The sequence below is a fragment of the Perissodus microlepis genome, chromosome 19, assembly GCF_051167445.1.
Source record: "Perissodus microlepis isolate ML-2025 ecotype Zambia chromosome 19, ASM5116744v1, whole genome shotgun sequence".
Lineage (NCBI taxonomy): Eukaryota > Metazoa > Chordata > Actinopteri > Cichliformes > Cichlidae > Perissodus > Perissodus microlepis.
This window is the reverse complement of record NC_140479.1, coordinates 16,043,514-16,056,326: the sequence shown is the minus strand read 5'-3', so window position 1 is coordinate 16,056,326 and position 12,813 is coordinate 16,043,514. Positions and strand designations below refer to the sequence as shown.

Here is a 12,813-nt window from a genome sequence, read left to right as displayed (position 1 = left end):
TCAGAGACATGGCCAAGGTAAGAAAGGCTGAAAGACGACCACCACTGAACAAGACACACAAGCTGAAACGTCAAGACTGGGCCAAGAAATATCTCAAGACTGGTTTTTCTAAGGTTTTATGGACTGATGAAATGAGAGTGAGTCTTGATGGGCCAGATGGATGGGCCCGTGGCTGGATTGGTAAAGGGCAGAGAGCTCCAGTCCGACTCAGACGCCAGCAAGGTGGAGGTGGAGTACTGGTTTGGGCTGGTATCATCAAAGATGAGCTTGTGGGGCCTTTTCGGGTTGAGGATGGAGTCAAGCTCAACTCCCAGTCCTACTGCCAGTTTCTGGAAGACACCTTCTTCAAGCAGTGGTACAGGAAGAAGTCTGCATCCTTCAAGAAAAACATGATTTTCATGCAGGACAATGCTCCATCACACGCGTCCAAGTACTCCACAGCGTGGCTGGCAAGAAAGGGTATAAAAGAAGAAAAACTAATGACATGGCCTCCTTGTTCACCTGATCTGAACCCCATTGAGAACCTGTGGTCCATCATCAAATGTGAGATTTACAAGGAGGGAAAACAGTACACCTCTCTGAACAGTGTCTGGGAGGATGTGGTTACTGCTGCACGCAATGTTGATGGTGAACAGATCAAAACACTGACAGAATCCATGGATGGCAGGCTTTTGAGTGTCCTTGCAAAGAAAGGTGGCTATATTGGTCGCTGATTTGTTTTTGTTTTGTTTTTGAATGTCAGAAATGTATATTTGTGAATGTGGAGATGTTATATTGGTTTCACTGGTAAAAATAAATAATTGAAATGGGTATATATTTGTTTTTTGTTAAGTTGCCTAATAATTATGCACAGTAATAGTCACCTGCACACACAGATATCCCCCTAAAATAGCTAAAACTAAAAACAAACTAAAAACTACTTCCAAAAACATTCAGCTTTGATATTAATGAGTTTTTTGGGTTCATTGAGAACATGGTTGTTGTTCAATAATAAAATTATTCCTCAAAAATACAACTTGCCTAATAATTCTGCACTCCCAGTATTTACAGTTCAGGTCCAAGGCTTTACACATTAGGATGTTATAAAAAAAATAATCTGGCCCTTTCCCTAAGATTATGGAAACACAGCCTCAGACAAACATCATGTTATTATTTAAGAAAAAGTGAGCCAACATGAAGAGGTCATTTGTGAACTGATCAATTGCAAGTGTGAGCTTCTTTATAAAGGCAGACATTTAAGAAGATTGCTGGTCTGGAGTGTTCTGGTGCTGATCTGAGACAAGCAACTGTTGCTGCCCTTCAGTTTGGGAAAATGTATGAGGTAATTTACAGACAATCTGAAATCCATCTTGCTACAGTGACGAGACAAAACATTTGCCAATCTTCCCAGCAGTGGAAGTCCCAGCAACTTGACTCCAAGATCATTCTGTAATACACAGAGAAACTGGGGAAAAAAAGAGCTTCATTTCAGACTCTACAGGCCTCAGTTGGCAGGTTAAATGTAAAGTTCATGACAGTTTAATGAGAGTAAGACAGAATAAGTATACCATATTTGAAGAGCTACTAGGAGAAAGCCTCTTCTCTCTAAAAACAACATGGCAGCATGGCTTAGGTTTGCAACGCTCAACTTGAACCAACTGCACAGCACTGGAATGCGCAGGATCACATATCATTGAAGCCAAACACAGCATATCAACATAAACACCTCATATCAACTGTCAGATACGGTGGTGGAGGGGAGAGAATTTGGGTTTTGCAGCCACAACACGTGAGTACCTTACAGTCATTAAGTTGACCGTGGACTGCTCCGTATACCAAAGTATTCTGAAGTCAAATGTGAGGCCATCTGTCTAACAGCTAAAGCTTGGTTGAAAATGGATAATATAAAAGAACAATAATCTCAAGCACAGCAGCAAATCGACAGCAGAAAGACTGAAAAAGAGAATAAGTGGTGCTGGAATGGCCTGGATAAAGTCCAGACTTCAACCTGAGTGAAATGTTGTGCCTTAAGAGAGCTGTACATAACAAATGACTGAAAAGCTCAATGAATTGAAGCAATACTGTAAAGAAAAGTGAGCTTAAAAATTCATCTACAGTTATGCATTTTGGCTTAAATTTAGTGTAATAATTTATGTTTTCTTACCGGCTTATAAGACCTGTTATACACTGGCCATTTATTTTATTCGCTGACATGTAAAACCTTAGAATTGACAGGGGATGTAATTTCTTTTTGTCACGACTGTACCCGTCAGCTGTGATTGTGTTTTTAAAACGAAAAACCCAAACACTGGCTGTTTTCTTTATGAGCTCCACACGTGTGAGGTTTAAATTAGCAGCTTATACATTCATTTAAGGATCACATTCAGGGGAAGCTAAAATTATTTTCCTAACAGATGGCAGATGTGCCACATTTCTGTTGCTGCTTCAAAGACTACACTTCCTGTTTATTTGACTTCAGGACAAGAAAACTTGTTTTTCAAGGAAGCAACCAGGGAAAGCAGAATGTGACGGTTTGAACTGAGTCCTGTAAAAAGGCCAGATTATCTTTGAATGCAGTCCCACGCAAACCTTTATCTTATAGTTATATACATATATGTACATTTAAACACTGTCAGTTATGTTTTTAAATGAGCTGCTGATATTTGCCTGAAGTTCTGTGGCTTCCCCCAAGTCTGATTTTATCTGGTGCACAATGTTGTGCCAGATCACTGCAAACAGCTTTTGCATAATGTATGACATTGTTTTTGTACAATGTGTAACTTCAGTTGACACAGAAATGGAAGTTTTCCATCTGTTTGCTCATAGATGTGCAGAGCGGGGGGGTCGGTGCAAAGTTGCAGGTGCACACTGTGAGCCGGAGGTTGTGGTAAAGTGAAGGTTGCACCTCCGCCGTTTCTCAGCACGGAGAGCGAGCTGCAGGCTGCTCTGCGACCACATCCTCTCCTCTGCTGTTGCACTCTCCTCTGCAGGGTTTCATGCCCTGGTTTATCTTTCTCACCCACAGCAGCTTTGACCTTCTTCAGTACACAGATGAAATGCTGATTTCCTGTTATGGGTTAGACTCGTGTTCTTATTTTGCTACAGAGAGTGTTTGAACTAAAGAAAGATATTCTTTGTTTAAGAAAGGAATGCATGTTGTCACACACTGTTTGTGTTTGTGGAAAAGGTGACTCAAAAAGATAATTGATTTCCAAGAAAAGTAAAGAAAATTACTGGATGAAATTTAAATTTACTAGTAGATTTTACCAGACACTTTTTAGTCATCGGTTTTCTGAATGGAAAATCCTGTTATGAGTAAAATTAACCATCTTAAGAAGTTCTCCTGAGGTGAGATGTTTCAAGATTATGGGGGAGAAAATAGACGACTTCTCAGAAAACAGGCTAGTTGATGAAAAATACATTTTACAGTATCTCTGGAAAAACTTGAGATGTAAAACCAGAGAAAGGCGATGATATTCTTCACAAGTTTGAGCAAATGACACATTATTATTCACCTGTCTCATCCTATCTTTTTCAAATTAAGTAATAGTGTTTGATATTATGATATGAAGACTGATTCACAGCTTTAAAAAGTATTTCCAGGGCAAACTACACAAGAACAACACAGCTTTAAAATAATCTAAGATACTTTTATTAAGAAGAAAATCAAGTAACACACAGAAAATCACTTTGTATAAGAAATTGACATCAGTCTATTTGAAAGGCAGTTATTAATTATATAAAGACAAATAAGCACATAAAAATCCACAGCAGAACTTGAACAGGCGATTAACATTGTGCACTTTAACAATAGACCATGTTTGTGAACGATATTTACAGAGAGCAAGGTAACTCATGTCCCAGAGTTATTTTTTGAGGCTTCAGCTCAGCTCTCAGTACTTCTGCTTTCCACCAAAACGCTGCAAAACATAGAAAGAACACAGAGAGTAATAAGTCATTTGTGTTACTGTTATTATTATAGAGAGAGACAATTTTTTTGGACAAGATTTGGACAAACCTGAAGCTTCCACACCAAAAATCCAACGAAAGCTCCATAGGCACAGCTCTTGACAGTAAGCACGCTGTAGACGACCTTGAAATTTTGTGTAGTTGTCAAATATTTCTCTGTAAATAAGAAATATTTAGTGATAAAACACAGCTTCTATATTTCCAAGTGATGACAATCATGCTAGAACTGATTCACTGAAGGAATAATCTATAATATTTACCTCTTGACATAGAATTTGTCTCAGCTGTTTGAAAAAAAGAAGAAATTATTAGTTCACAACAGATGACTGAAATATTAAAAGATTTGCATATAATATGTGCATATAAGAGCAAGACGATTAAGTTCCACAAGAATTTACCCGTAACTCCGTTAATACCATCTGAATAATCTGTATATACAGTGCCACTGAAGAAATTGACAACGCATTTAAAGGTATTGTCAGGATTTTCCCATTGTTTGGCATAGACTCTCAGCCTGCTGGTGATTTTGTACACGGTCTTGTTGTTGTCATCTTTTCCTTCATGCGCAGCTTCATCTGTTGCCACACCATCGGTGACATTTTTCCCATTCATTTGCCAATACACTTCGACATGGTCAGGGTAGAAACCAGAGGCCACACAGACGAGGGTCTTCTTCCTTTTTTTGTCTTTGCTGTTTCTGCACTCATGTTCTGAAGGTCTCAGTATTTGTACTTGTGGTGGAGTGATGGTACGGTCTTTTTCTGCAAGGACAAAGGACAAAGAAGAATCACATTAACACACATGACTAAAACTGCCTTTAGATCTACAACAAATGTAAGACACCCAAGTCTCGTGCACATGCCAGGCAAACATTACAATTAGCGCACAAAAACATCCAGGAGAACTTTTTTTTCACACATATTAACACAAAGGATGAATTCAGATTACAAAACTCACATTTTCTTTATTACTAAATTATTGTGGTGATCTTACCCAGAACTGTTAGCTTGGTTCCCTCTCCAAAATAAGGAGGATAAGTGCCAGAGCACAATGCCAAGTCACAGCCACAAAAACTCACAAGACTTACAACACTTGGATTCACCTCGAGCTTATTTTTTCTACAGCATTTGTTAGTTCACATACAAAACGATTACTCTGCTATGTGCAATTTAAATCACTTTTTGATGAAACAAACTGCACTTTTCTGCCAGCTGTTCCATAACACAAATCTTCCAGACTTGAGGCTATTTTTTTCAAATATCACAGATTTTCTGACACATTCTGAGATGTTTACTCATTTAAATGCAATTTAAAGGTTTACAGCATGGATGACGACATCTTTACAACTCTAAAAACAAGTATTTATGCACTATTTTGTCACTTTCTTACCCAGTACTGTGAGTTTGGTGCCACTGCCAAAGTAAGCAGGGTCGTAGTTGTTCACACTGATAAACTGCTGTAGATAAACTGCTCTAGAAAGCTGCTGTCTGTCTTTGTTCTCTTTTTTTTAGTGTTAAACAACCTTTACACCCAAACATATAGAAAAGACCTGAGGAAATCATCTGCTTGTAGCATTATTAAGCAGATTTTGACCATGCAAGAGAATTAATTTTGGAATTTTTAATAATTTTTGAAATCTAAAATAACAGACATTAAAACCAACTAATTTACAGAATGATCCCAATGAATATTTCATCAGAAATTATTACTTTAATGTTAATCCATCTTTGCACTCTTACCTAAAACCGTGAGTTTAGTTCCAGCTCCAAAATAAGCTTCTGACTGGGAACTCACAGTATTTCACAGAGCTGATAAGAACTGAGTGTGAGAACAATATTCTGGGCGCAGAGCCAAATGTTTTATAGGCTTTTACTGGAGAACACAGATAACACTTTTTTCTCCTGGCACAAGAAAACTTCTACATAAATTACTTTTAAACTTTAACATTTGCCCACTTTTTTCACTACCGTAACATAAATATAAATAAATAAATTAAACATATACTAAATGTTGTCAAAGATATTAACATGTAACGGCACGAGAGTAAAGCCCAGCTGATTTTTGTTTTTGTTTTCTTACCTAAAACCGTGAGTTTAGTTCCAGCTCCAAAGTAAGCCTCGTTGTAGGAACACAGAGACTTTGTACTGTGACAAAAACCCTTCCTAGTGCCTTTCTTTAGCTGTGCCACATGGAAATTATTCCAACTGTCACTTTTTTACATGTAAAGACTTTGACTTTAGCTACCTGAGTTTTTGGTGTGATTTTAAAGTTTTAGAGGCAGCTTAACAAGATCAGTCCTCAACTTTATTTAGTGAAGTTTAAAATGTTTTCTTACCTAAAACAGTTAATTTTGTTCCTCCACCAAAGTGAGCCTCTGAAGCACCAGAGTCACAGTGCACCTGATCAGTGCTCAAAACAGCTCAACACATGCTGCTTCTGCTTTGCTCCTTAATTCTTTGCTTGCTTTTAATGAACTAAATGTTACTTTTCTGTAAGTTAAAAATCCCACATATGCTACACTGCTCTTTTAAGTTTTTACAAATTTAATATAAAACAAAATGTTTGTTTTTTCAGGCAACACTTATTCTTTAATTGGTTTTATTTTGTAACATTTATAAGAATAAATTTTGATTCGTCACTTACCAAGAACAGTTAGTTTTGTTCCCTGGCCGAAATAAGCTTCGTTCTGACACAGCATTTAAACCTCAGAGCAAAAAGCCCTGAGCTGAGACTACAGAGAACTCAAACATATTAAGCTTGTTCAAAAAAGACTCCACTCCAGGGATAACTAAAATAACATGTTTGGATTAATGCCACCAAGACCTTACTGCAGACATACATATACTCATGTTATAGTTTTTATTTCTTACCTAAAACAGTTAATTTTGTTCCTCCACCAAAGTAAGCCTCTGAAGCACCACCAGAGTCACAGTGAAGTTAATTAGTGCTCAAAACAGCCCAACATGCTGTTTCTACTTTGCATTTTCATTTTTTGGTCTCTTTATAAAAAATAATAAAGTTTCCTTTCACTTTTCTTTAAATTAAAAACTCTAAATGTGCTGCACTCGTGTTTTATTGTTGTTGTTTTTACAAGTTTAAATGCCAAACACCTTACTGAAACACTTTTGTCAGCTTTAACTAGTTTAACTATGTTTATGAAAAGACATTTAGATTTTTCACTTACCAAGAACAGTCAGTTTTGTTCCCTGGCCGAAATAAGCTTCATAATTGGCACAGTGTTTAAGCTTCTGAACAAAAAGCACTGAGCTCAGACTATAACGAGTCCAAGTACAGTAAGTTTGTTACCAAGCTGCTCATGTAAGAAAGTTTTTTATATTAGTTATTCCTCTGGCCCAAATCTTATTACAAATATTATGTATAATTTTTCTTTCTTACCTAAAACAGTTAATTTTGTTCCTCCACCGAAGAAAGCTTCATAACCACCAGTGGCACAGTGAACTTAATCTGTGCTCAAAACATCACGATGCTTCTTTCACTTTGCTTCTTTAAGCATTTAAGCTACTATTAAGGAAAAAAATCTGAAGCAACAGCTGCCGTTTAACATGTTTTAATTATTTCTGTGTTGAATTGATGTGAGAGAAAAGTTTTACTTACCAAGAACAGTCAGTTTTGTTCCCTGACCGAAATAAGCTTCTCTATCGACACAGCGCTCAGGCTTAATGTCAAAAAGCACTCTAAACATCTGAGCTCCTTACATTTCTTTTTGCAGCTTCACCCTTGAACATCTTCATGCATTTATTTGATTATTTCCATGCTTTACTTACCTAATACAGTCAGTTTGGTTCCTTTTCCAAAGTAAGCTTCGCTGTTTGTCACAGTGCAAAATACTCAGCATGAAACTCTTTTTCTACCACACTTCTCTTTGGGAATAATCTTTGCTCATACTTCTGCCAACACTTCTACTAATCCTCTAAACAAACCAATATTCATCCAACACAGTAGAAAAAGTGAAATATTTACCTAAAACTGTCAGTTTGGTTCCTTGGCCAAAGTAAGCAGGATTGCCCATGGTCACAGTGCAAAATACTCTGCATGAAACCCTTTTTGTTCCAGAATAACCTTTGACAAATGTCTTTGATAATACTTCTGACAACACTAAGGCTCTAATCAAAATTGCATTTATCAAAACACAGAAATAAAGAGAAATATTTACCTAAAACTGTCAGTTTGGTTCCTTGGCCAAAGTAAGCTTCGTTAGCATTGTCACAGTGCAAAAATACTCAGCATGAAACTCTTTTACGCCTGAGGATTGTGTTTACTTATAATCCTGTCAGTACTAAGCCTCTGATGAAAGGTACATTTTTTGGAACAGAGTAGTGAAGTGAAATATTTACCTAATACAGTCAGTTTTGTTCCTTTTCCAAAGTAAGCTTCGCTGGTCTGTCACAGTGCAAAAACACTCAGCAAGAAACCAGAATTATCTCTGAGGATTGTCTTTACTAATAATCCTGTCAGTACTAAGCTTCTGAATAAAGGTACATTCATCAGAACACAGAAATAAAGTGAAATATTTACCTAAAACTGTCAGTTTGGTTCCTTTACCAAAATAAGCTTCGCTGCCCTGACACAATGCAAAAACACTCAGCAAGAAACTGTTTTTGCACAAGAATTATCTCTGAGGATTGTCTTTACTAATAATCCTGTCAGTACTAAGCTTCTGAAGAAAGGTACATTCATCAGAACACAGAAATAAAATGAAATATTTACCTAAAACTGTCAGTTTGGTTCCTTGGCCAAAGTAAGCAGGTTGGTTGTTGGTCACAGTGCAAAATACTCAGCATGAAACTGTTTTTGTATCCGAATCCTCTCTAAGGATAGTCTTCATGGATACCTCTGTTTATACTATGGTTATAGTTAAAGTCATATTTATCCAAAACTCTAGTAAAATGAAATATTTACCTAAAACTGTCAGCTTGGTTCCTTTGCCAAAGTAAGCAGGATGGCCGGTGGTCACAGTGCAAAATACTCAGCATGAAACTGTTTTTGTATCAGAATGATGTTTGTCAATAGTCTTTACTAATACTCCTGTCAATGTTATGGCTCTAAACAAAGTTACAGTTCACTAAACACACCAGTAAAGTGGAATATTTACCTAAAACTGTCAGCTTGGTTCCTTGGCCAAAGTAAGCAGGTTGTGTGTTGGTCACAGTGCAAAATACTCAGCATGAAACTCTTTTTACACCAGAATAACCTTTAGGTTAGTATTAATGAACATTTATGTTAACACTGAGGCTGTAGCCAAAGTCATATTTGTCAAAAAATGGAAGTAAAGTGGAATATTTACCTAAAACTGTCAGCTTGGTTCCTTGGCCAAAGTAAGCAGGATTATTGTAGTTCACAGTGCTCCGTTTTTAGCTCAATATTTTAGATTTTTATGAGAATAGAATTTTCCTTCACTTTCAAACCAGCATTTACACCAATTTATGTGTAATAGGACGAATCAAAGCTTTGAGATATCCAACTTACCTAAAACAGTGAGTTTTGTTCCTTTTCCAAAGTAAGCTTCAGTTCCAGAGTCACGCTGTAGGCCTCCTCTGCCAAAAACTCTCAAAACTTTCCAGAAACATCCAGTTTACACATATTCTAATAATCCAGGTGATCTTTAAACACTTTAAACATGGAGGGTGAGCTTTACAATGACCAAATTTGTTTTGTGTTTGTTGAGATAACAATACAAACATCCAACGGCTGCAAATATGAATTGCAAGTCTTTAAAAACTTATTTCCCATTAAAATTTCTTCTTAGGAATAGGTTTTCACTACCAAAGTGTTCCTCCATCCCAGACACCTTCAGATTAGTGATTTTCCCGCTCTAACAACGTTTTAAGTTGCATGTAGCAGTCTTCACAATGCATTTTAATGGGAGGAGGTTTTTGTACGACGGCTCTATAGGATTGTATCACCGTGGCCCCCTGTCCCCACGGTGAAAAAGCATCACACAAAAACCTTGCGTCTTTTTCGTTCTCTCCTCTCTCCTTCCCCCACCCCACTTCTCCCTATCTCAGCCTCCATCTCTGTCTGCCTGTGAGCGCAGCTGTGCAGGTCGGGCTGACTGACGGATGAACGCGCTCCAACCTGACTGCTGCTATTTCTGTGACAGCTAAGAAAAGAAGCAGGAAGGGAGGGCAGAAAAAACACAAAGAGACTTTTTTATTTGTGTTTGTAGTTGCTCAGAGGAAGTGACATCTCTGGTGGTCACAGCGCTTTATCCAATCAGTTATCAGTAAGCAAGATGAGAAATACTATAAATGGATGCTCACGCATTTTTTTAACTGTAACCTTCAGATAAGACCCCGCATAGAGCGCTAGAAAAGCATGGTATGCAAAACAACCAAGCACTAAGTATTTGATACCAGTAATACCAGTAAATTCAAATCTCATTGTTTCTGGATGAACTTCTGCTGTCTAGTCCAGTTCATAAGAGTAAATTTGTCACATAAATGATATAGTTTGTATAACTGAAAGGACATTTTGACAAATTATAACATAATATTGGATTGTGTGGATATAGAATCATAGAAATAAAAGAGCAAAAGTTATTATTCTGAAGTGAATTGTAAGATAATAGTCATAGTCAAGAACACAATGAGCCATTTCATAATAATATAAAATTGTATGTAGGTACTGATGTAAAAAATATTTATTTGATATATTTTACAGAACATACTTTTGAGCTAACTAAAGTAATCACATACTGAGTAATGTAGTTATGTACAAATTCCTTAAAACGGTATTTATGTCTAAATATATTTATTTAGTTACATTTGCTCCACTGCAAATTAGCCTGGGCTATACTTACCTTATAATTCCTTACATTTCAATTATTCTTATTCAAATTTCTAATTTATTGCTAACTTTTATGATGTATTTTGGAACATTTCAGAACTTACTTAATTATATATTCAAACATCCCATCAGTTCAATGTGTAAAAGCTGATGTATATTTACATTTTTGACATTTAAGGATGAGTAAATAATGTTTAAACCTAAAATTTCATTAAGAACAGACTTAATAGTGCAAACTATAAGCATTTTTATGAGAGCATGTGTACAGTAGCTATAATATTTAGTATAAATTACACTTTATTTGGATTAATTGTTATCCCGTATAAACCCAGTAGAGGTCAGTGTGTGATAATCTTCTGAACTTGATCCGATCAAACCGAACACACCAAAATAAATAAATGAATGAAGTAGAAACTAAAGCACATGGATGTTGATAACAAAATGTTTGTGAGGATAATACTGAATGTAGTAAAATATCTTTACTGTACCAACACCTGCTCACTTATCTGAACAGATCAGCGTTGTGGTGATGCAGGGACATGACTGAACTGTGAAATGGCAGTTCTTGTGCTTTATGTGTATTTATAAAGGTTATTTATTTGTTTTTTATAAAAATGATTGTATCTGTTCATGTCATATTGGTATTTCCTTTAAATTCATTTTAAGGGACCATCAGAGTTAAACACATAATCATTCCTGTTTATCCATCTTCCCCAACTCATTGTGTTTTTTTCATTGAGGTTGTTGCTTAGCTGCTCAGGCTTCCTGAACCACTGTGCTATACTAGAAGCACAGTAATACAGAGCCGTGTCTCCAGCCCCAACGAGGTGTATCTTCAGGGTGGATTCACGCACGGAAGGCCGAGACATGGTGTACTGTGAATTTTTAAAAGGAGCTTCAATGTTCCAAGAATCTTTACTAAGAGAATATGTCACTAACTCCAGTTTCCCACTACTGCTTTGTCTGTACCAGTACATGTAGTAATAGTCACTGTCATCTTGTTTACAATCCAGGGTCACATTTGCGGTTCCTTCATAGCTGAAAATAAACTGAGGCTGATCAATTTTAACACCACGGGAGAAATCTGGAAAACACAGAAAACAAAGAGACAAATCAACAAATTCAGTGAAAAAATATGATGAAGAATTACCAGAGATATTACAGTTATCTAATATAAGTATAAATGTTCTTACCAGTGAATATAAAAAGCACAAACAGGAGGAAATTCATTTTTACAGTGATTATATTATTTCAAATAAATATATCTTTCTGCATTTGTATTTCTAACAGGCTGAGCAGTCACAGCACTGATGCAACTTATTGAACTGCTGCAGTTAAAGCTTCTGAAATAAGATGTCATCAACCCACAGTTTTTCATACAGACAATCTGAAGGGGTTCATTTTTACAGCAACCATATCCCAGTGGCCACCAAGCCAACTGCAGCTTAATTTAATTTCTTCAGCGTAATGAGACAGTGCTGCTTAAAGGACTCAAGGGGGCAGTTTTTATCACTAACCACTGTATCTGCTAACTACATAGACTGCACTTATGTTAATTCCCTTTTTTTGTATCCTGTATTGGATAAGTTGTGCATCTGTGTACAGAGTGAGGGCAGATGGTGATGCAAAGCTGGGATTTACAAAAAAGCTATTACCTCCAATAACGACTGCATGGTCGAATCGGTTTTGTTGCAAACACACAGAAGTTCTTGTTCAGGGATGTCAAACATGAGGCCCGGATCCCACAATTGTCGTGGTGAAGACTCTGTTATGCTCCATTGGATGGCTTTGAAAAATGTGAAACAATGCTGACAGATTTCTGTCGTTACATTTCATTGATCTGATATCAAAAATAAATCCATGTAAATGTTCTAGAATTTCTACATATTTCTACATACATTTGAAGAGCTGAAGTCTGTTCTATTTTAAACTTGTGTTTCCACCAGGACAAAGGTGCTCTGACTTTTACAACCAAACAAGCCACAGCCCCCTCCTGCTTTATGCCATCTGTGACAGACAGCCTGGTTATGTGTATGAGTGTCTGGTCTGTGTGTATCA

At 36.7% G+C, this 12,813-nt stretch overlaps 1 gene segment (V, D, J or C); it reads right to left on the bottom strand.

Moving 5' to 3' along the window:
• Nucleotides 1-3,608: 3,608 nt before the first annotated feature.
• Nucleotides 3,609-7,727, bottom strand: LOC146365691 (T cell receptor beta chain MC.7.G5-like). The segment is given in 5 exon segments: nucleotides 3,609-3,899; nucleotides 3,998-4,104; nucleotides 4,209-4,232; nucleotides 4,347-4,709; nucleotides 7,564-7,727. Coding segments are annotated over 5 exon segments (609 nt in total).
• Between the last annotated feature and the right edge of the window lie 5,086 nt (nucleotides 7,728-12,813).